Here is a 22,865-nt window from a genome sequence, read left to right as displayed (position 1 = left end):
TGGCAGAGTCAGTTAGATAGTTTATTTTGATACCAATGAACATTGAAAGCTCTTGTAATTGAACCAATTTGATTATTTAGATATATTGGATTTATCTATTTGAGTTAAGTGATTAATTGTAGAATTATTGGATTTTTGTTCATCTTAAGCCTTGCATGATCTTTAGGGTACTGCTCTAGTGCTCATGCGGCCGGTCGCGTACTGGACCCAGGTGCTGGGTTTGGGGCATGACACAACCACCTTGTTTCTTTTGAAACTTATCCACAAAAAGAATTGCCAGTCTTCTTTCTTCAGCTGCGAATCATGTAACAGGGGCCCCATGTACTTCATGGGCAAAGATTGGCATGGGCAATTCAACAACTTAGAATATCTATAACGAATAAAAGATGAATTTTTTTTTTTTTTTTTGAGTAGGGTGGTCGTTCTTAGATGATGGAGCGATTTACCTAATTAATTCCATTGATAAACGAGACCTTGCTCCTTTTGTAGACCGACAAATGTTTATTAATATCTTAGTTAAATAAGCAAAATACCAAGTATTATTAATTAGCTAGCCGGAAGATATTACTTGAATTTTTTGTCTTTGTATATAGCCCAAAATCTATCCTGTGCATAGATGATGTGGTTCTAAACACACGCCCTTACGACTTAGGCATGGTTGCATCCACATCTTGAGCATGAAGTGCCTGAGACAACTAAGATTCTAGTAGGATGGCATATGAATCCATCTGAAAGCTGAGTATCATAAAAATACATAACACTCCATTAATTTCTAAATTACAGTTGGTTTGCTAATTTGCATAACACCAAACCGATATACTGACATGGAAACAGGATGTTTCCTTCCCTTCTTGCAACTGAAATAACAAAGAAACAGCAAAATCCAACATGATTCAAAGCCACCTAGACACGAATGCAAGCTGATAGTTCCGAAAAATACAAGTAAGACACCATCCAAAATTGCTTGCCATCTGAAGTACAGAAAGAACTGCTCTTGCCCCTGCAGTAGTACACAAGTAAATGCTCATCATTGTTCACTATTTGAGTACCTCGAGGTCCAGTACTTCTCAATCTCTTCAGCTGTTCTTCCAGGAATCCTTCCAGCAATCAGAGACCACCTATGTGGAAACAATATTCACAAGGTAAATCAGCAAGTGAGCTCCTAGTTTTCATATCTATTCCTTCCCGTGTGTGTGTGTGTGTGTGGAGAGAGAGAGAGAGAGAGAGAGAGAGAGAGAGAGAGAGGAGTGAAGTCTCGCAAATGGTAGTATGGAGTCATTTTAAATTTGACCAGAAATACTAAACATTCTATTACAGTATAGAGTAACTCTAAATTTGATCAGAGATACTAGACATGCTACTCTCAACAAAGGAATGCAACTATAGTTTTTTTATATATATAAACTTCAAGCTTGCTCTCAGATGACCACCTTAAACAAAGAAAAACCCAACAAACCTATCTCCAAGCAAATTATACATCCTGGCAATCAGTGTCTCCTCATCCTCTGTGAACTCCACCTTGGAATCCTGACTGTTCCCTTCTGAAACAAACATCCAACAATGTCAGAAACAGGACAGCAATCCCAAATGGGAACAGATGAGAGATCAAGGAAATGAATGGAAACTAAGGAGTGGAGGCAGATTTTTAAGTGGAGAAAAGGGCACCAATTGCAAAATGGTACCTCTGGTATCTACAGAGACATCCTCAGATGATTGATCCAAGTCAGCCATCCTTCAACAATTGCAGGAGATTCCAGCAATAATCCGCTCAGAGCCTGCACAGCCTACTTCCTCGGAGGAATCCTTAGCTCAAGGTTGAATTATATGGGGGTTCATGGGGGTGTATTAGCTCTTTAAGTAGTACTAAGTGTTCTAGGGAGTAGTAGAATGTGTGGTGGGAATGAGAGGGAAGACTGGTAGGTGCTGCCATAAGTAAGCGTGTGGAGTTTGATTGGTGGTTGGAAAAGGATGTTGGGTGGTTATTTTGGTCACTTCCTTCTTCCAGTGCCCCAGCTCTCTACTTCTTTGGGCTTGAAGTGACTTCTTACTGCATCTAATGGATAAGGTATGTCGAAAATTTGGTTATCCTTTGAATAATTGTCAGATTAGAACATCTTTTATGATCAAGGGATTATATAATCACGGTGCCGTGCTATGTAACAGTGGCATGATAACTTCTTTCTTCTACTTCCCAGACAATACCAACCTTTCTGTCTCCACAAGTTCGAGAAGACATGCTTTTGTAGTAGGAGACTAGAAGAGGTACTTGAGTGGAGAGGGGTGCAGCAGTACATAAGGTTCAAGCTTTCTTTCTTCTGTCCTTTTTCAGTTGTTGTGAAGGTTCAAACTCTCTTTAGTATTGAATGCAACAGAGGATGGAAGAATTTAGTTAGTCAGTATTGGAAATGAATGCGGAAAGTTCATGCATGTTAACGTACAAGTGACAAAGTAGAACTTTGACAAATTCATATGTTGTAATGTTGATATTTTTCTAAGGAAAAAAGAAAGCTTGCTTTAAATCATCTTTAGAGATACTTTCTACATTTTTTCTGGCTAGTCCCCTTTATCACTGTATCAGATCAAGGGTCATTTGCATGAATGAAAGTGGGCCAGTCTGCAGGTCAACTGTTACATTTGATCATGGATTTTGAAACAAATAGAAACAGCAAACAATAAACAAGAGTGGCAGGATCAGTCCTTGTGCACAAAATTCGTGCAGACATAAAGCTTTAGCTAAATAACAGTTTTATGAAACCAACAATTGCTTCCTTGAGGATACTATTGCTCATCAATTATCTCATGAAAGAAAAACAAATATTCTGTCTCCAATATACAACCTTGATGCACACCAAACTAAGAAAACTCTAAGATCATGCTCGAAGAAGTCATATACTTTAGATACTAAACCCGTAAAATCAAATAGCAATATACAAATAACAGAAACCACATTCTCTTGCAAAAAAATCACAAAGTCAAAATCCAAAGCAAGAAACATCCAAAGTAATTAAAAGAACAATTTTTTTCCCAGCAGTTCTCTTGATAGCATCTAGATAGCCTATTCATTTGGACAATTCGTATATATTGAGCTAATACTGGAGATGTTAGAAACGATATTTGTCGATAGACAATTAATTAGCATGAATTTCTTTCTTCTAGAAGCGAGAGTCTCTGCACGTTCTTTCGCCGCTTGGTTATACAAAATTATAAAAAAATTATAGTTCTCTTCTAGAGGTTCCACAATCCTTCCTTCTGAAGCATTATAACAAAATTATAAACATAATATTGGAATATATGTAGAAAATTTTTACCTTGAGGTAAGCGAACATGATGGGTAAAGATTGATTACCAAGGCCAAAAGATTGGTCAAATCGACACATGAAGAGAAAATTTTCTACTTAGTTTATCATAATAGAAGATTGGCGAATTCTCTTTCTATATGTTACAATACCCTCGAGAACTCAAAGCAAAAGCAAATCCAAACCATGCACAAAGGAGGGTTGGTGGGGGATGGGGGATGGTTCGATGGGGTTGAGGGGAACAAAGCTCAACCTTTTACCAAGGCTAGAACCTTTAACTATAACTAAATCTGACAAGTTAACTAAGTTACTTAACCAGAGAAATTAATTAGGGTAAAATATTGTAATCTGTATAGGTATAAAAACCGATACTGCGCTTACTTGCATCGATGGTAAAAATAAAATTTCTTTACTGAATTTTGTGCACAAAATTTCAGAAAAAGGACAATAATCTTTTGCTCCAACAGCTATTAGCGACGCTTTTAAGCGTCGGTAGAAACCATTCCGACGTTTTCCAAAGCGTCGGTAAAGCGTCGCCTATGCTACAGTGAAAAAAATATTTTCCGACGCTTTTAAAAGCGTCACTAATTCCAATTTAGCGACGCTTTTAAGCGTCGCGCTTTACCGACGCTTTAAAGCGTCGCTCTTTACCGACGCTTTAAAGCGTCGCAAATTACCGACGCTTTAAAGCGTCGCGAATTACCATTTGCCAAAAAAATAACCAATTGTGGTCTGCATCTTCTCCTCCCTTCAGAAATACAAACAACCTCCTCGATCAGTACCTTTATTCCATCTGTGCGGAGGGGTTGGGTTTGGCTATATAAACAGTTATTTTTTTTTCAGATCTTCCGATGTGATGAGGTGATTTTTGGATTCCGACGACGCTTTTAAGCGTCCGACGCTTTTAAAAGCGTCGGCAAATGTTGACGGGGAAAATTTTTTGCCGACGCTTGGAATAAGCGTCGGCAAATAAGAGTCGCTAATGTCCAAGTTTCTTGTAGTACAACATGTGGAATTGTTTTTAGGAAATTAGAAATCTCATTCCATTTTGATTTGAATTAATATAATTTTATCCTCAAATTTCATATAATTTAAATTTATTAAAATATTATCATGTGTTTCTCAATTTGCCAAGCTCAAAATATGCACATAGATAATCATCAAATACTCTCCTTTTCATTTTTCTGGTTTAAGGTCCAACAGCAAAAGCCTTCTTAGCTTGGCATGGGTAGCTCAATCCCCTTCAGAATGACACATGTAGTTATTTCCCTTTTCTTTTTCCTTTCTTTCTTTCTTTCTATTTTTTAAGAAAAGGGATAATAGCCCCAGCCACGCACAAGATTATTTACAAATTACAGAAATTATATCATCTTGTCACCAAAATTTCCTTCTACACATTGCTGACCACAAACCTATCATGAAGAAGCCCTAAAGAATCCTGGCCTCCTTTGAGTGCTACAGGATCAAAAAACAGGGACTTGATCATATTCTTCTTCTCTTGATCTGGAGCACCCAAGCCATCTCCCTTATGGTATGTGCAATGCGATATCCGTCCAAGATTTATGGCTGCATTAGCAATGTATCGAGGGAGTGGATGGCAATCAACAGCTTCTTTGTTCAGCTTCTTCCATGAATTAATGATTAAATCTTGAATGCCATTGCGAGCAACTGCCTCGGATACACCATTGTCTTGCATGTAGCATTGGATGGATGTTGGAGTATCACCTCTCTCTAACTCTGCCTGCATTTATAAAATATACAATTCATTACACTTAGCATTGAAACTTTGGTCATGCAATTATACCCATAGCATTTTTTTCTCTCAATCTCTTCCGTTTTTCTTGCATTGCCAAGTGCTCACATGTTAAACGTGTCCATTTAAATGATCTAACTATTGGAGAAGACAAGGAACGGCCCTATCCATATGCTGTCCATGGACAAATCATATGATACCACGTGTAGAGGTCGCTAAGCCTGCCTCTACCAACTGGATGGCCCAGTGGACCGAGATGGGGAGAGAAATCCACAGTTTTGCCGGGTCGCCAGTCGAGGCCGATACTTATCTTGAATTATGGTGACCTTATTCTTATCCAGTACAGATTTTTCTGAATATGTTCTGACTTCACTTTAAAAAGAAAATTTGGAAAAAAATTAATGATGCAGGACAATATGCTACCTAGAATGGATCGACCGCATCGGCTCATAATTCAGAATAAATTTGGAAAAAAACAACTAACAGAGAAGAGATGCTAAAAGAAAAAAAAAAAATAGGGGAGAAAAAAAATATTCAAAACTAAACCACACAGAAAGGCTCTCTCATGTGCGTAAAGGACAAAAAATAAAAAAATCTGTTGTATATAGAAAAACTAAGTAGAATAAAACTTGAAATATAATTCTAGTATAAACCAGCAATAATTCTCAGGAAGCCCTTAGACTGATCAACATATTCTAGCCCTGTGATTTGTTGTTAATTATTACGTACTTAAGTTTCTCAGAGTGAAAAAGCAAAATAGTCATAAAATTAGCATTGCTTACCGAAGAAGTGGCTAAATCATTGCAAAGACGAAAGATCTCGGATGAGGACAGGAAGAGGCTTGGATAGGTCTTCAAGCACTGCAATGCCTCCTTGGTTAGTCTCTGCGTTGATAAGAGGCTAGCATGGACTAATAGGACGCAGCCTGACACTGACATCCGAGCATTGTTTAGATACTCCTCGAGGGCTGGTTTGTAGCCGTTGTAATGCCACTTTGCCTCCGTTAGGAAGGCGTTGAATAGGTCCTCCCACTGAAACAATTATTGCAGGTGTCACATAATTAATTAGTCATACAACCTTAGTAAGCCTCCGATGGATACCGTTTGTTACTTCTAGGATATAATTCTCAATGAGGAATGGTAACAACAAATTATCTTATTCTTCGATTTTTTTTTTTTGTTCAAATTGGGAAAAGAAGATCAAGGGAGCTAATGAAAAATTAATATTTCTGAGGTTTTTTGTTAGGAAATATTCGAAGCAAAATAAATTAGATGGAATAACTTGCTAGTTGCCATCATGTTTAGACATAGTTTATTTTAGATTATTTGGGGTATTGTCATTATTCTTGTACTAAGAAGCTAGTGTAAAAGAAGGATAGGATGCTGAATTTACCGCTTTTTTGAGATAAGGAAGGGCATCCCAGCCCTCTTCTCTATGTATGTGATCCGCCACTTCATTGGTTGTGTTGCACAAAGCTGAATACAAGATTTTCATATACTCTGGAAAGCCTTCCATTGCATTGGAGTCCCACCTATAAGTAGAATTAGAAAAAAAATTATTATGAAAATTCTATATAGTTATAACGAATAATTATTTTCTTTGAAAATACAATGGTTATTCTTTGGCTATTTATATTTTTAGTTTGAACTAAATTTATAAAATAATTTTTTTGTCTAGAAGTAAAGGGGGAAGGAGTAAAAGAGGTCCTTATTTCAAGAATAAAGTTATTTCAGCTCCCTCATATTGTCATTGTTGTAATGATTGAGGGCCTCATCTAGAAAAGCTAAGTAAAAAATGTTGAGATCTTTGGCCTTATGCAAGTACCTAAGATTGCATCCTCACACACAATTAATGCATGAGCAAACATATTCTTCCCAGGCCAAGAATCTAAAACCAATTATTTATAATTATAAATGCTATGATCAACTCGTGGTCATCTCAAAAAGTTGTGCTAAAATATCACCTAGTCTACAAGAATTGTAAATTAGGTCCGCTCCAACACCATTTATAAAGATTCAAGTCCTTCCCAAAAAGACTAATCATAAGTTATTATTCAAATTCCTCAGCCTTGTAGAAGTACTTAAGATTTCCTCAGTGCATACTGATGCGAGAATAAATGTACACCCATATGAATTCTCAATGTTATTTCAGGTGTTGACCAGTTTGAATAGAATAGTTATTCCTAGTTATTTTTGTTTTGTTGCTACTTTTTAAACCCATTTGGCAGGAATAAGGCTTATCCCACACCTTATTCCTGCTTTATTTTGGAATAAAATATTGCAGCCTAAAATTAAATAAAAAAATCCTTCTAACCTCTGAACGGCGTTGGTGAAAAGGTTAAGCTCTTCCGGTGTTCCGTAAATATCATAGAAATCATCTATAATTGCTACCAAAGCAAATGCTTTAGTAAGTTCCTCTCGACAATATCCAAGATGCGGCTCGAATACAATTCCAGTTGCAAAGAAGAAGTACTCTATCAATCGATCTCTAGCAAAGCTCAATTTATCCCCAAGGCCTACATCTTTCCACCACCTAAAAAGAGAAAAGCAGAAAGTTCATTAGCATGATTAAGAGGGGATCAAATTTACAAAAGGCTTCTATTAAAACAAAATTACAAAAGGCTTTGCACGTCTTTAATGTCAAAGTTGTGATAAGAGAGAAGAAAAACTAGCTAGCCAAGTTAAGATTCTAATGGATGTAGTCATGCTAGAATAGTACGATGTATCTGGCTTAACAAAAAAAGAAAGAAAAGTTAAGATGCTAAGAACATCTAGGAAATCAGCAGTATGCCTCATCAGATAGACAAGCATCAACTATCTAGTAATGAAGAAAGGATAAATATCCTACAAAAAGTAAACATAGTGAAAAAAAAAGAAAAAAGAAAAAACACAGAAATAGGGATAACTTAAAAGAAATAAGACAACAGCAGCTAAAAAAACAAATAAAATTTTCTTTCTTTTTCGTAGGTGTAAGAAAGAGGAGTTACAATCAATTTCTTGTCTATGAGAAACTTTTGTATTTTGTATTGATGTGCATGTTTGTTTTTTGTTAATATCTTTATAATAACTTTTACCTGTAGAATATAAAGAAATCAGTTTTCTTTTAACCTAAAGAGAATCCAATCAATGGAAAATCCAAATGAAAATTATAGAGTGAAATCCTAGAACTAATAATAACAATAATGACATGTCTTGTTAAGCTAAGACGAGTATATGCTTACCTTGTCAGTTTTCTAATTTCACTTTGGTGTATGCTTTGCACTGTGTTGAAATCGACCTTAGCAAATTGAAGAAGCATATGGTCCATGTTTCCATCTCTTTCATACTGATCTATGTGCCATCTTGCTTCCAACCTTGGAGTCCTCCAGTGCAAAGGAAGATCCAAAGATAGAGAAACTTTTCCCTTAAGGTGTGGATCCATCTGTAGCTTGAGATCGCTGAGATATTTAGTTGTGAAAATTCTTGCTTCATCCAGCAGTGTTTCTCCTTCAAAAGCAAGATATGAAGCCTCATGTAGGGATAACAATGCTTGAGTGTCCCTGAGAAGGCTTGCCTTGAAGTTACCGTTCTCTTCTTTCAAGCTACTGAAGATGTCTGTAGGATGCAAGCGTTTACTAGTTAGACTATAGGATTAAAATTATAGAAACCAAAACTCGATCGGTATTACAAAGACTTCAATAAAGGCAATACCAGCTTCTCATGCACTGGCGAGCTAGCCCTATAGTTTCCTTTGTGTTAGTTAAATCTATTCAGAACTATATTATGAAAGGGCAATGGCTTGCTAAGAAATAAGCATATATTGATATATAATACTTTAATCTGTTTCGACAGTGTACCTTGCAACATATTTCCTAGACAAGTTTGAAATGTATGAAAAGTTTGGTCAGGATACAAATTCGGCAGGGTGACCTCATTATTTCAGGAAAAACAACAACAACTGAAGGAAAATTATACAACAACAGCAACAAGAAAAAATTCCTAAGCAAGCATATAATGTCTGAAAATGAACTCAGTTACACGTACAATACATGTTCTATCATGGCCAACTCAGTTATACGTAAAAAGAAAAAGAAAAGATATCTCTAAAGGTTAGAAACCCACTAATTAATACTAACAAAAGCAATGATATTCAATAATAAATTCGTTAAGTTATTTGAGACTTAAAATTAAGTTCAAAAGCTAATTGAACTTAATGAAAATCCAAGTCCTTTCTAGAAACCATAAATTATTTCTGAAAAGAAATAGCAGCATGCATGCTAGCTCTGATAAATGTGAATCCAAATACTTACAGGCTACAGCATAGGATATGCCACCGGCGAACAGATCTCAGAGATTCCATCATCAGCATAATTTTTAAAGCTATTTGGTGCATTTTTTGCACTATATGTGTCATTTTATATTGCACATCAGCAATCTAAGTCAAGGAGGCCTAAGAACTAACTAACTAGAAGTCCAATGATGTGTCATTGAATGATATACCAAAAATCATACCAAAGATTGGCATTGACAGAACTTCTAAGATCTTATTAGTTGTGTGCTGTCCATATATTATCTAAAAATTTTACCCATGTTTTTTTTTTTTCAAGGTAAAAAAATCTTACCCATATCAGTGGCTTATCATGGCAATGAAAGATACTCAATATGGCAAGAGTCGTTACCTGGGGAAACAGGAAACCCGTGCTCTCTAAGCAGTCTAAATAGCAAAGACATGGAGTGGATGTCGTCTTTGAACAATGTGTTTGCCCTCTCAATGGGCATCGAGCCAAGGGCATCCTTGATCTCCTCCTCAAAGTGATAACCCACACCAAGACGCTGCAGGACGTCGACCAGCTTAAGTCGAGCCACTGGTTCAGCCTCCTTGGATAGCAAGTGCCTCGTGTTCTCCTTCAACTTTTCCAAGTGTGTCGTGTGTGTCCCGTTCTGCACCACCAACGATCAGGTCAGCAATCCATTACGAGTATGGAAGTGAACGAATTAGGTCAGTCAGCCTTCTGGTCCACTAGTGGGTCGGCTAGGATTAGAACTTGCCTTCTAGTTTTTTTATTTTTATTTTTATTTTTTTATGTAACCATGCTAGGATTCGGACGATCCTCTGCAGGGTGCGTTTTGCACCATGGAGAGACCTATAGCCCTTGATAGCTGCCACATCACCTAATCATGAAGATGGACATGTGTCAGATTGGATGCGGTGGATCACATCTCGTTGCATGCCATATATGACATGTTGCTTTCGATTGAATGATATGGTAGCCATCTACAGCTGTACAGCTCGCTGTGGTGTAAAACAGGCACTGCAGAGGATCCCAACTCGACCAGCTCCTTTGAGCCTGTTGCTATAGAGAAAAATTGCTTCTAAACTCCATATTAAGTTCGGCAAAAGCTGTGGACCCCTACAAGACTACAATCGAGGCGGCAAAAAATTTCTACAAGTTGGATACATGGCAGTTTATGACATGCCAACAAAAATCTATGCGTGTGCAAAACATGCTTTGGAAGATTGCATAATCAATAAAAATTTGCCTTGTACCTCGCTTGTAGGAATTTACTGCGGCTAGTTTTGCAAAGGGTTCATGCTCTTTGCGACTAGAATATAGCAATAGACTCAAATTTGTGCTAAAGAACTTTGGATCTAGCTTTAGTATGCTTGGAAAAACCCGTGCTGACACAATATGGATGTGCGATTTAGATGAAGGGTTATAATTAAGCTAGATCCAGAAAAACCCTAGCCTAAGCCGAGCCCGACTGATGGTCACAACTCTCTCTCGATAGAGATTGAGCTAGGGCAATCACCAAGTCGCCACCCCTCAAAGACTGAAGGGAGTCATAGTCCCATGAGCTAGGCTGATAATTTGCCGATCGCCTCGTCGTAGGTTGGGAACGGACTTGACTTGCCACCACCCAACCTTTGCTCCCGGCATGACATGCGGTGGATGCGAAGCATGTAGAGAGTGCCATTCTACTAAAAGGTTGGGTGGTTGCTTGAGCTACTTCTACTGTTTGGACTGTTGAACTTTTGATTGGCTTGCCGGAGCCCTTCTAACATCCCCTATGTATTTATACACACCTGAGAGCACATGAGATTTTTTATTTTTTTCGTCCCAACAGCGATGTGCTAGTTTCGGGAAGGCTCTCCTAGATTCAGCTTGCCAGTGGTAGATTGGACTTCCTTTGGTATATCTCTTGCCAACCACACGTAAGGAGTGGTCACGTACCGCAGTGCATGGATGTGTGGTGGCAGATGACCTACATTGTGGACCTTACATGGTCCGAGTGGCCTACCGTGTTCGGTGGTCAGCGTCCCGTGTACTTCCAACTCTACTGGCTTTGGATTTGATTGGGTTAGTAGATGCAGACACCTACGGTGAAGGATCAATTATCTGTTCAGTGGGTCCCATTGGCCTAAATTGGCCCAAATTTGTATGGTCCAATGCAAAGATGTGTTTGACTCGCAATCGGAATCAAATCGAAATAAAAATCAAAATGGGATTCAAAAGTTAAGATTAAATTTTGGTGGGTTGGAGCACTTCTATTCTTCCTTTGAATCGATATGGAAAAGAAACTCTCGCCAACCAAATGGCTAGAATAAAAATCACTCATTCCTATTTCTATTCTATAGTCTAACTTCTCTCAACCAGACATGTCTTCTTTGAAAAGTATATATGGATTGCATCTTTCCTATGAAAGAAGAATTCAATTTTCTTCGCACAGATTCTTGTCAGACCGTGCAATGACTATTTTGAGATTTGTGCAAATGGATAAAAGAAAGAGTTTAGAATGCTTTAAGATCTATGTGGATGCAATTCGATGGCAGCAAAAGAAACAATCATTCTTTCGTGCAAAAGATACAAACCGAGCCCACCTTTGAGCGGTATATGGTCGAAAGAAAGCATATACCTGATCTACGTCAGTTTGAAAGTTATGCATGATATATGGTAGCTCCATGTGTCACAAATGAAGCTCACACATCTGAGTTCATCAAATTACTTGGTTCCAATTTAGTCACCTACCTCAGCCATACCCATATTTTGAAATAAACTAATAATTTAAGATTTTTATTTATTTATTATTTTTAGTATGAAACGAAAAATAGACAATATATAATAAGAAAAACAACATCATAATTTGTTTGCATAATTGTTTATTGAATAGCAGAGTTAACATTACTCGGTAGAGTAGAAATTTGATGGACAACAATGTATCCAGCAGTTAATTATTAACTTTATTTTACATCAGCTTGTCTTACAATAAAATAATAATCAACTAATGCTGGTTTAAGTTTCTGTTAATTATTAACTTATTAATTTGGGTAACATTTCTCTCAATAATTAATTTCGATAACGCGAGAGGTCTCCAAGACGATTACGGATTAACGGTCACCATCTTAAAGGCATTGGTCCGGAAAAATTTTGGTGGACAATAGCTCCTAAGGTGCAGTCCGTTGAAATCGATGTTGGTTTCCATTATCCTATGTTTGGGGACTTGTAGATTTTCTGAGGTTTCTGGTGAGATTAATCCTACAAAAGTATTGGTCAATGAGAATTTTAATGGTTAATAGCTTATAAGGTGTGGTCCGCACAAGCCGTTTTTGGTTCCCCACATCCAATATCAAACAATTTTATCTTTTATTTTTTGAGAACTGGAATGAGAAATATCTCGACCGAAATCTGTGTATGTTATAATTTCAAATTAACCATGGCTGGAAGGGCAGCAAATTTTTCTTGGTTCATGTCGATTGCTTGTTGCTGTTGTTAAAACCCTACCAACCACAAAACCAAGAAAAAAATTGCTAGTGACGTGCCTTCATGGTGACTGCTTGTCAATTGATTGAAGTAACTTGGATTCCATTGTGAAATAGATATATGAAGAGAAACAAAATATATTTTGAAATATAGAATAATTGTAGCCGTAATAAAATCTAGATCTATCGAACTCAAAATGAGTCGCATATCTCTCTCTCTCCCACATAAATCTTTGTGGTGGGTGTAATGTAACAACGGGGGACCTCATCCAAAATAGCTAGCCGAAAGGTATTATTTGAGTTCTTTCAGTTTGTATAAGTATCCAAGATCTATCCAGCGAATAACCGTTGTGGGACTAAACACATGCCGGCACGGGTCTTCACATGTAGAGCCATGGCTAATGTGATTTCAAGCAAATTAATTGTTGGTTGAAATCTATACTTCGAACCCGGTTTGCCTTGGGTTCAACTTGCACCACCAAGAATTTATGGAAGGGCTCCCCTTTCTTATACATGGAAGAGTTTTTCATCCCATATGATGGCAGCATCATCATAAAAATAATTTATTTTTAAAGTAAAAACTAATAGTTGAACTCAAATAATTCAATCAACAAAAAGTCAAAATTATTATATACTTTAAGATTTAAAAACACTTCTAATCTTGTAGTACAAAATTTTGTGAGGCTTTTGCTTATAAATGATTAAAAAAAGAACAAAGACATTTGAGACCTTCAAGTCCTCTATTGAATGCTCTGCGAAAATAGAAGTGGGTTAGAAGAGATATCTCCTCTCCTTTCCCCCACCCTCATTTCTCTTGTCCATATTTGTCTAATCTGAAAACATTCTAATTGATCTTTCAATCCAGAACTCTACCCACTTTTAACTCTACTTTTACAGCAAATACCAATTGCCACTTTGTTATCTTTATATTTTTTTTTTCCCTTCAAAGACACATGCATGACACGTGGCTAATACTAATTTTCATGATATAAGAAACATAAGTTGATCCGAAATAATTTTTTTAAAATTATTCTATTCCAAAATCTGAATTCCATGGCTATATATGTGAGCATGCATCATTACTCAAATATCTATATCTTAGTTTTAGATAGAAACACAGCAGACGTAATCACCATTAGACCTCTGCCCGTATAGAGAACGGTGCCAACTAGTGCAACTCAAGTATGATCAGCCATGTGTATTATACTTGGAAAATAGTTTATTCATTTTATTCTTATTAAATTAGAATCACTTGATATCAAGGTCCGCAATCTCGGTACTGGATACCATATCAGTATCTTATCAGTTCAGTATGATATGGTATGGTACGGTATATTGCTGTACCGAAATAATTCTTTTACTCATTTTTTTAATTTTCATCTCGGTACACTTTGGTACATATCAGTTCACCTCGATATAAGTCAGTATACCTTAGTACGGACGGTGCGAAACTTGTACCAACTTGAATGTGTATTTTATACTAGTTTACTCCCACTACGGTACAGTACACTTCGTACCGAATGGTACAGTATACTTCGTACCGAATGGTACAGCAAATCTTGGTAGATATAAAAGTAACTAAATTTAAACACCTGTGAGGATCCTAGTGTGATTTTGATGTTTACAAAGCCATTGAGGTCAAATGAAAATACTAGTGCTTTCAATTCAATTGATCTAATACATAAGTAAGTAAGGAAGAAAGATTTGATACATCCTTAATACGCTTTACTTGATATATTTAAAAGAACTTTCAAGAGCACATCTAAAACAAATTATATTGGAAGAACTTGAGGAAAGAACTTATTTAGAGTTTAATATACCTTAGAGTCAAGTTATTTTAATTGAAGCTTAACTCTATCATTTACATGCTTAATGAGCTTAAACTTTAATGTGCCAAGCATCCTAAGGAGGAAGAAATGATTTGTAATGTTGTTACTTCTTTTATATATTTAATATGCAAATCTAACCTAAAGATGCTGAAAAATAGGGTTAGAGTCGATCCCAGAAGAGATGGAGTCAACCCTGGCATAATTTGGCACACTTTGGCACATTCTGGCACAAATGGCATAAATGGCACAGATCTCGGGTCAACCCCAGAAAAAAACTCGGGCCGACCCCAGCTTTAGCCATCTGAAAATACAGCCTTCTGGAATTTACTAAGAGGGCTGACCCCAAGTTTCCTTGAGCCCACCCCAGGTGGAGCCGACCCCAGAAAACCTTGAGCCGACCTCAGGTTGAGCTGACCTCAAGAAAAAGTTGAGTCGACCCCAGATTGAAACATCAAGAAAGCAAGTCTCTGGATTTCTTGAGAGGGCCAACCCCAGAAAAGCTTGAGGCGACCCCATCCTGATGAACAGTAACTTGAGCCGACCCCAGATTTGCTCGGGTCGACCCCAGCACGGCTGACAGCATAACGGCTAGTTCTGCAGAAGTACTTTTTGAGTTTCCAACGGCTATAAACGGCTAGTTTCTCCATTCCAACGGCTAGGAAGTCATCTTTGGAGGTTGGAGAAGTATTTAAGAGCCACTATTCATCAAAGGAAGGGATCTTGGTGAGGATCTAAGTGTGCATTCAAAAGAAAAGGAAAATCCAAGAGAGTTCAATTTATTGCTTCAAGTTCAAACCCAAAAGAAATATGTTGAGCAGAATTTAAGTGCCTTCAAGAGCTCAACCAATCCATTGAAGAGTGAAGCAATCTCAACGAAGAAAAGAAAAGCGCCTTCAAAGAGATAACATTTTTCTTTGCTTCTCGTTAGTGCATATTTGTTATATTTGCTCATTTAGGAGCTTTATACCTTTGATTTCTTATTCATTGTAAGGTTTGTTGGTGAGCCCGTAAAACCAACGGTGTAGGTTGTTGGTAAGCCCGTAAAACCAACGTAGGTTGTTGGTGAGCCCGTAAAACCAACATAGGTTGTTGATGAGCCCGCAAAACCAACGTTAGGTTGTTGATGAGCCTGCAAAACTAACGTAGGTTATTGGTGATCCTGAAAAACCAAACTGTAAAGGTTTTGGATTGTGAGCCCGAAAAACAATCCTACTGTAATTCAAGGGATTATAGTAAAATTTCCAAGGGAACGTGATGAGAGCACAAAAGTGCGACCTACATGTTACTAAAATTAGTGTTATTGTTAACCGATAATAATAAATTCACTAGATTAATATTATATTTGGATTTAACATAGATTAGTATAAATTATAGATAAAATGCACATTGAGTACAAATTTGACTTCAAATCGGGTCCGAGTCGGGTTCGGGTCCGAATCGGATCCATTTCTTTTGAGCCTTTGGAAAATAATTTTGGGCAAATCTAAATTTGCCATAAGGTGCTGGGTGACCCATGACTTGAAAGAATTGCACTTGACCTCCAGCCAGAATAGATGACCCAAAATTTCATATCATACTATATGACTAATCGGATGGAACTTGATGTCTCCCATATCCTCCCAGCCGTCCGCACGCATCACAAAGCTCCCGGCTCCTCCCTCCTTCCGCGTTCAAGATCCACCGCATCCGTGACACACCTCTGCACCCACGGATCCATGTCCTTCCCGTGGTCCCGTTCTTCAACGCCTCAGCCCGCCAGCCAGCCACACCTTCCGCTCCTTCCCAGCAACCAAAGAAGGAAGTCCTTCCGCGTGCCAGCCACCGTGCCAGCAACGCTCGGAATCCCATCATCCCGAAATCCCAGCACCCAAAGAAGGAAACCCCTCTTCCGCATCAGGCCGCCATCTTCAAGCATCCCACGGCACTCTCCACAGATCCCGCATCCGCGAAAGAAGCCCCATCATCCTTCCTCTTCCACGTGCAATCCCGGGCGATTCACCTCCCAGCAAGGAAGATCCCAGCACCTCCCTTCCGCATCAGCAGCACCCGAAGAAGGAAGCCAAGTCCCCACCTTCCGCTTCAGCTCCCAGCGATTCCGCATCCATGGCCCAAAGAAGGAAGTTCACGCCTCCCTTCCGCGATCCGCCCAGCCGATCCCGCCTCCACCACATCTCCAAGGGTCTATAAAAGAGAAGAGGAGGAGCTTGGGAGAGGGTGTGCTCGGTGGAGGCTAAGAACCAGGGAGGAGGGAGGCCATCGGCTTGGGAGAGAAGAGAGAAAGAAAAGAACAGGGGATGCTCTGTTCTTTTGGGAAGAAGAAAGAAAAAAAAAAAGGGAAATTAGTATTTTATGTTCCACCGTGAGAGAGAGAGAGAGGGAAAAGAGAAGTAATTTGTTTTTATTTTTCTTTCTTTATTTGATTTGCAAAATAGAAGGAGTATTAGGCCTCTAATCTCCATTTTTATTTGTAATCAGTTTTTCCTTTTATGAAATCCATCAATTTTCTTTCATGCAATCCCTGTTCTAGATTCAAATTAATTTTTATTTTTTTTATGCAATCTTTTAATTTTTCTTTGATGCAATATATTTAATTTTCTTTTATGAAATTTATATTTCAGGCTTCAATCTTCTTAGTGTCGTCTATTTTAATTTATGCCAAAACTCTTTATTTTGATTAATTAAATAAATGCTTTTCAAATCTAAGTACTTGTCTTTTAGTTAATTTCAATTAGAAAACATTCAACATCCTCAAAATAATGTTTTTCTTTTATCATTCAAAAATCGATTTCAAATCCGAGTGAACGTTCTAATTTCTATGCAACTCCAATCGCCTCCCTGTGGATCGATCTCTTACAACCACTATTCTTTGAGTAAGAAAGGTAAGAGTAAAAATTTAAATTTAACTTTTGTTCGTCGGTTCTAACAACGATCTGTCTAGCATATTTTTAGGTGGACAGAAAAGGACGAACAGAACGCTTAGGGAGTGGACGTAGGTGCCTTGGGGTGCACCGAATCACTATACATCGTGGTGTTTGTGTTGTGGCTTCACTTGTGATTATTCTTGCATTATCTTTCATCTTTGCTATAGTTTAATTCATTGAAGTAATTTAAGAAAGCATCCTCCGCACTCAACTAAGGAAGTTTTTTAAAGCACTAAAAATTTAGAAAAATCCAATTCACCCCCCCCTCTTGGGTTGTCACCTTGGGCAACAAGTGGTATCAAAGCAGGTGCTCTATAATTTCTTGCCTTGTGACTTTGACTTAACCATCAAAGAGCCAAAGATCATGACAATTCAAATAGATAGTTTTCTAGGAGAGGGACAATTAATTGATAGACCTTCACTATTTAATAGTATAAACTACATACATTGGAAAGTACGCATGCACATTTTCATTCAAGCACATGACTATGATTTACGGAGTATCATAGTCAATGGGCTGCACACAAATATTAATCATGATAAGGAAATGGCTCAGCAAAATGCAAAAGCTATGAATATTCTATATTATCCATTGAATGATAGTGAACTTAATAACATATCTTTTTGCATATTGCTAAGGAAATATGAAGTATGCTTGAAGTTAAATATGAATGCACTAACATTTCTAGTGAATTTGAAACTAGCTTCGAAGAAGAAGAGCAACAAACTGAAATTGAAAATCTATGCTTTGTGGCACATGAAGATAAGGTATGTACTCGAATACAAAGTGATTTCTCATTCAAAAATTAAGTACATACTGAAGCTCAATCTGATATTACATTTGATGAACTTCATGATGCATTTTCTGATTTATACTTAGAATACAAGAAGCTTAATTTAAAGAATAAGAAGCTTAGTTTAAAGAATAAAAAGCTACATCTGAAAATGTTAGAAGAAAGAAATTCTACTGCTGAAATGAAAGACAAATTAAATTCTGAGAATGAACACTTAAGGTTAAATTCAGAAGAATTGATTCAGAAAAATCAGAATTTAATTGAAGAAAATCAAAACTTAAGTGAAAAAGTTAACCAACTAAAATCTTTTATTAACAAATTCACTGTAAGTTCAGAAAGATTAAAAACGATGTTTGATAGCCAACATGCTATTTTTGATAAATCAAGACTTGGCTGGACTTCTTTACTTAAACCCCTAAATAAAAGGGTTATTAATTCACCAAGCAAACCATCAAATAAGATAACTTATTTCAAATATAAAAAGAATAAGCATAAAAACTTTAACTATAGTTTCAATACAAGCAAATCAAATGGTAAAATTATTATAATTAAACAGATTTGGATTCCAAAAGGAACCATATGCACTAACTCCCAAAGACCCAAGCAAGCTTGGGTACCTAAAATAAAAAACTGAGATTATCTTGCAAATGTGTCAAAGCAGCCCTTGAAACTCATGTGAAACTCTTAATTGGGTGCCATGGCACGTGACTTATAAATAAATTTTATTTCATCATTTGTGAATGTAATTTAAATTGTCATTTCATGTCTTGATATGCTTAACTTTGTAAATTCAGTTAGGCTACTGAATATTTACTAAATGCCTTGTATATATGATAAATCTTATCTAAACGATCTTAGCATGAAATTTTCTAGTGCTTGCATGATGATAAGAAAACAATGAATGAATATGTATAACTTTCTCCTTCGAGTTTTCAAAATCTAAATTTTCTCTCTAGTATAAATGTTTGATGCTGATTTCATGCCTTCATGTTAAAACTTCATTGAGCATAATCATTGTATTCATGATTAATATCTTTCTCTAAAATTATCTCAAATTCTACTGATTAATTGTAACATGTCATGCTTAACTTAATCATAAAAATCTATTAAAGCATGAATATTAATTATTTTGAACTATCTCTAATAAGTTAAAATAAAATCCTATTTGCTCTAAAAGAAGATTGCTCAACTTCCTGAAACATGATTATTTGTGTTGAAAACTAAATCATAATCAAAATTTTTGATAGAAACAACTGTTTAAGATAATTTGATTAAAACTCAACTTGTATATCTTATTGATAATTATCTTAAGCAAATAGAATCAAAGCTAAATTGATTCTAAAAACAAAAAAAATTGATTTGACCTTGATGAATCCTTCTATTGCCTCATATGTTTGTCCTTGAACCATTTTGCTTAATGAAGCTATCTCCTTAGTTCAAGTGACATGTGCTCGCGTATATTTAGGTAGAGTGACTCAATATTCAATTATTGTTATGACTTATGTTGAATCATCTAGTTAAAAAAATATGTTGTATGAATGTTTTATATCTTGAAGAAACTAATGACTTTTCTTCAAGAAAGAAAAAGATTTTGCTAATAATACAAGATTTATGAGCAAGAAATGAGAAATTTCAACTTGAAGGATACCTCTACATAAGGTACAATAAACATTCACATGTAAACAAGAGAGAGGACCTTCTTCAGCCAAAAATTTACACATAAAAAAAATCTAGTAGGTATTTGACTTTAAGAATGCAGAATGAATTGGTAACTTTAGATACCTCTCTTGTAAATTAACTGAGCAAAGTCAATCACTTAAGTCTGATTGTGGCATGATTAAAGTCTTTAATTACTAATTTCTTGATATCATGCCTACATATGTATTGACTAACTTATACTTTTGGAAATTATTTTATGGTTTGCCTAAATTGAATATACCTTTGCCTATGTAATGCATAACCATAAAATACACAAGTTTATGCTTCAAATTTTGATTTAAAATAACTTATGATAAACTATGAATTCTTGAGCATAATGAAAATGTTGTTTGCATGATATACATCTATATGATACATTAGATTATTTCTTTATTCTGCTCTTTCATGTAAATTACTTGCGAATAACAAAAAGAGAGAGAGATAAAGAAAAGAAAATGAACATTATTCAAGAAAAGTAGAAGCTAAGTAAAAGCAAATACTCCAATCTTAAGGAAAAGTAAAACAAGCATAATATAATCGGCACATTTGTGAGACTTATGTGAGCATTCTTTTGGAAGGGATAAAATCCGTTATTAATTATATTTAAACAGAGAAAGTTTGAAGTGAACATTTTAACCTTTCTATATTGCTCATCGCAGGGATGGTGCCAATGGGGAGGCTAGTGGTAGTACCCGGCACTATTTGATCCAACTATTCGGTGTCGGGTATATTAGGAACGGCACAAGAGGAAGGCTAGTGGTAATACCTCGTGCCCCTTCCAACTCCACCAGATAGGGAGCAAATGGAGTATAGAGCATAAGAAAGCAAAAATGAAAAACAAAATCAAAATGTTCATTAATTGGTTAAGGAAAGAAATTCAAAAAAAAATTGAGGAAATGAAAAACAAAGTAAATGAAAGTATATAAGAAGAATCAAATCAAGTTTTTTTTAATCACTTGAAAACATACCATAAGGATGAAATCGGTGCATAATTATATAAGAAAAGTTTATTTGAAAAGAATTGATTTTGATCCATGACATGCTTGTTATGTTTTGCATACTTTGAATTATATGTTTTCAATATTCAGTTTGAAATGCTCCATGCTTGGATAATTTGATTGAAACATGCTTCTACCAGTAGCAATTTTATTTTTCTTTTTATGACACTTATAATTTGAAATAGGCTTTAACTTTGCACACAAGTTTTTGCTTCATCTTTGACTTCGAAATAACTTGTGTTCCAAAGCCTAATGAAAATTATTTTCACTTGCATTCCATACTCATCAATGATATTTTGGATTTCTCTTGTACTCTTTTGATTAAAAAAATTTTCTTATTGAATCGGTTCCAATGCTTGAATATTTGAAAAATTACATAAGATTTTTTTTTTAAATATTTTTGAAAGAAATTTTAGATCTGTCGTTCATGATCACCTTTGAAATCTGAAAGTTGAATATGTTTGCAAAAAGGAGAAGAGAAGGATATCTCTATTTTAATGAATATCTTCTGAAAAATAAAAGAAAAGAATAATTTGAATTTGAAAATTAGGCAAAATGAATTGATTCTAATTTATCTTTTATCTTGCCTAACATTGGTACATAATATCCTGATACTTGTTAAATTACTCCAATTTGTACCAAAATTAAATGTTAATTATAAAGATTCTGAATGTGTTCTAATACTTTTGAAATATGTGTTTTCAATCTTAATAATTTAAGATAAGCTACAATGTAGAAGATGTATATCTCAAATTATAATCTTGAAAGCTTTCTTGAAAATTTTTACGAAATTTAGAATCTGATTTTGTATAAAAGCTTAAACTTAATTTAAAATTCTTCTATCGTTGCATTTTTGTAACTTTCATTATATTCTTCAATGATTGCATCATTTTGGAAAACAACTCAATATGATTTCTAGTTGAAAACTACAGTTTAAGAAAAATAGAATTAATTTTGATGCCTTGGTTGTTTGCTCCGATACGCATATGAAACATATCTTTTTCTATCTTATAAGTATACTGAAATTGGTCTAAATGATGTGTTTTTTAATGATCTTGATTACGAACAAATAGTTCTAAACATATGATTTTGTTTTGATATTAAAAAGATTTATTGTGCTTCATGTATACATTGCTAAGAAAACATGACTAAGAAATTGAATTTTATAAATATACACTTGAATGATTTTCTATATGCTTTTCTCCTACATAATTAAGTGCTTCTATCATTAAGAGAAAAAGCTATTTTTAGAGGAGAGTGAATGATCCTAAGGCTAGTAATATTTTAACTCACTCAAATAATTCATAAAGAAAAGAAAATGTAATTGCTTTTGAAAGAAATTTGAGCTTCAAAAGAATTATTTTATGATTAATATTTTAGTGCATATTCTCAAAAGTTAAGAGGAAGCATAACTTGTTCTTGAAAGACTTAAAAGAGTGATTGCTATAAATTTTGAAAAACTCTAGATCACTCTATATCACAAAATTTCAGTTCATTCATGCGTATCATTAAAATCTGAAATTCAATAAAAGAAAAGAATGTTTAAAGTAGAATGTATCTTTTGAGGAAAAGCCTTAAATATTCAATCTCCTTGCATTCTGCATCTTTTTCAAAAGTCACTTACATTTGATGCATACCTTAATGTTTTATGTTTGATTCATAATCATTCTTGTCAATTTCTGAATTTAACCGCTTTACTTACAAAGCATGAATTAATATCAAGAGCCTTACATAAATGAAAGAGAAATGAATTTTCTTAAAGCTAAATCATTAAAGGTTACTCTATGTAAATTTGGCAAAGAACTTTTAGTATGTTTTTAATGTCTAACTGATCTAAAA

General features: G+C 35.5%; 2 protein-coding genes across 2 annotated transcripts; both read right to left on the bottom strand.

Moving 5' to 3' along the window:
• Positions 1–740: 740 nt before the first annotated feature.
• On the bottom strand, positions 741–1,921 carry LOC103719112 (transcription factor CPC-like). The gene is made up of 3 exons (XM_008808187.6): positions 1,683–1,921; positions 1,457–1,541; positions 741–1,118 (listed from the first exon to the last, which is right to left on the bottom strand). The coding sequence occupies exons 1-3, from the start codon at positions 1,729–1,731 to the stop codon at positions 1,028–1,030; spliced, it is 225 nt and encodes a 74-aa protein (XP_008806409.1). The 5' UTR covers positions 1,732–1,921; the 3' UTR covers positions 741–1,027.
• A 2,529-nt stretch (positions 1,922–4,450) lies between these two features.
• On the bottom strand, positions 4,451–11,088 carry LOC120112427 (alpha-terpineol synthase, chloroplastic-like). Its single transcript, XM_089925384.1, has 7 exons — positions 10,839–11,088; positions 9,707–9,968; positions 8,270–8,642; positions 7,363–7,581; positions 6,442–6,580; positions 5,832–6,080; positions 4,451–5,037 (listed from the first exon to the last, which is right to left on the bottom strand). The coding sequence occupies exons 1-7, from the start codon at positions 11,001–11,003 to the stop codon at positions 4,687–4,689; spliced, it is 1,758 nt and encodes a 585-aa protein (XP_089781510.1). The 5' UTR covers positions 11,004–11,088; the 3' UTR covers positions 4,451–4,686.
• Between the last annotated feature and the right edge of the window lie 11,777 nt (positions 11,089–22,865).

The sequence above is a fragment of the Phoenix dactylifera genome, chromosome 9 (genome assembly GCF_051530095.1).
Source record: "Phoenix dactylifera cultivar Ajwa chromosome 9, Ajwa_hap1_PhDact_Kaust_v1.1, whole genome shotgun sequence".
NCBI lineage: Eukaryota > Viridiplantae > Streptophyta > Magnoliopsida > Arecales > Arecaceae > Phoenix > Phoenix dactylifera.
The sequence above is the reverse complement of the archived record's forward strand: the minus strand, read 5'-3'. Positions and strand labels throughout refer to the sequence as shown.

Coding starts and splice junctions, on each gene's coding strand:
- LOC103719112 (XM_008808187.6), bottom strand. CDS start 1,731: ATGGCTGACTTGGATCAATCATCTGAGGATGTCTCTGTAGATACCAGA. Junction 1,542..1,682: donor TGTCTCTGTAGATACCAGAG/GTACCATTTTGC, acceptor TGTTTGTTTCAG/AAGGGAACAGTCAGGATTCC. Junction 1,119..1,456: donor TATAATTTGCTTGGAGATAG/GTTTGTTGGGTT, acceptor GTTTCCACATAG/GTGGTCTCTGATTGCTGGAA.
- LOC120112427 (XM_089925384.1), bottom strand. CDS start 11,003: ATGGCACTCTCTACATGCTTCGCATCCACCGCATGTCATGCCGGGAGC. Junction 7,582..8,269: donor GAAATTAGAAAACTGACAAG/GTAAGCATATAC, acceptor TTCTCTTTTTAG/GTGGTGGAAAGATGTAGGCC. Junction 6,081..6,441: donor TTCCTTATCTCAAAAAAGCG/GTAAATTCAGCA, acceptor TAATTGTTTCAG/TGGGAGGACCTATTCAACGC.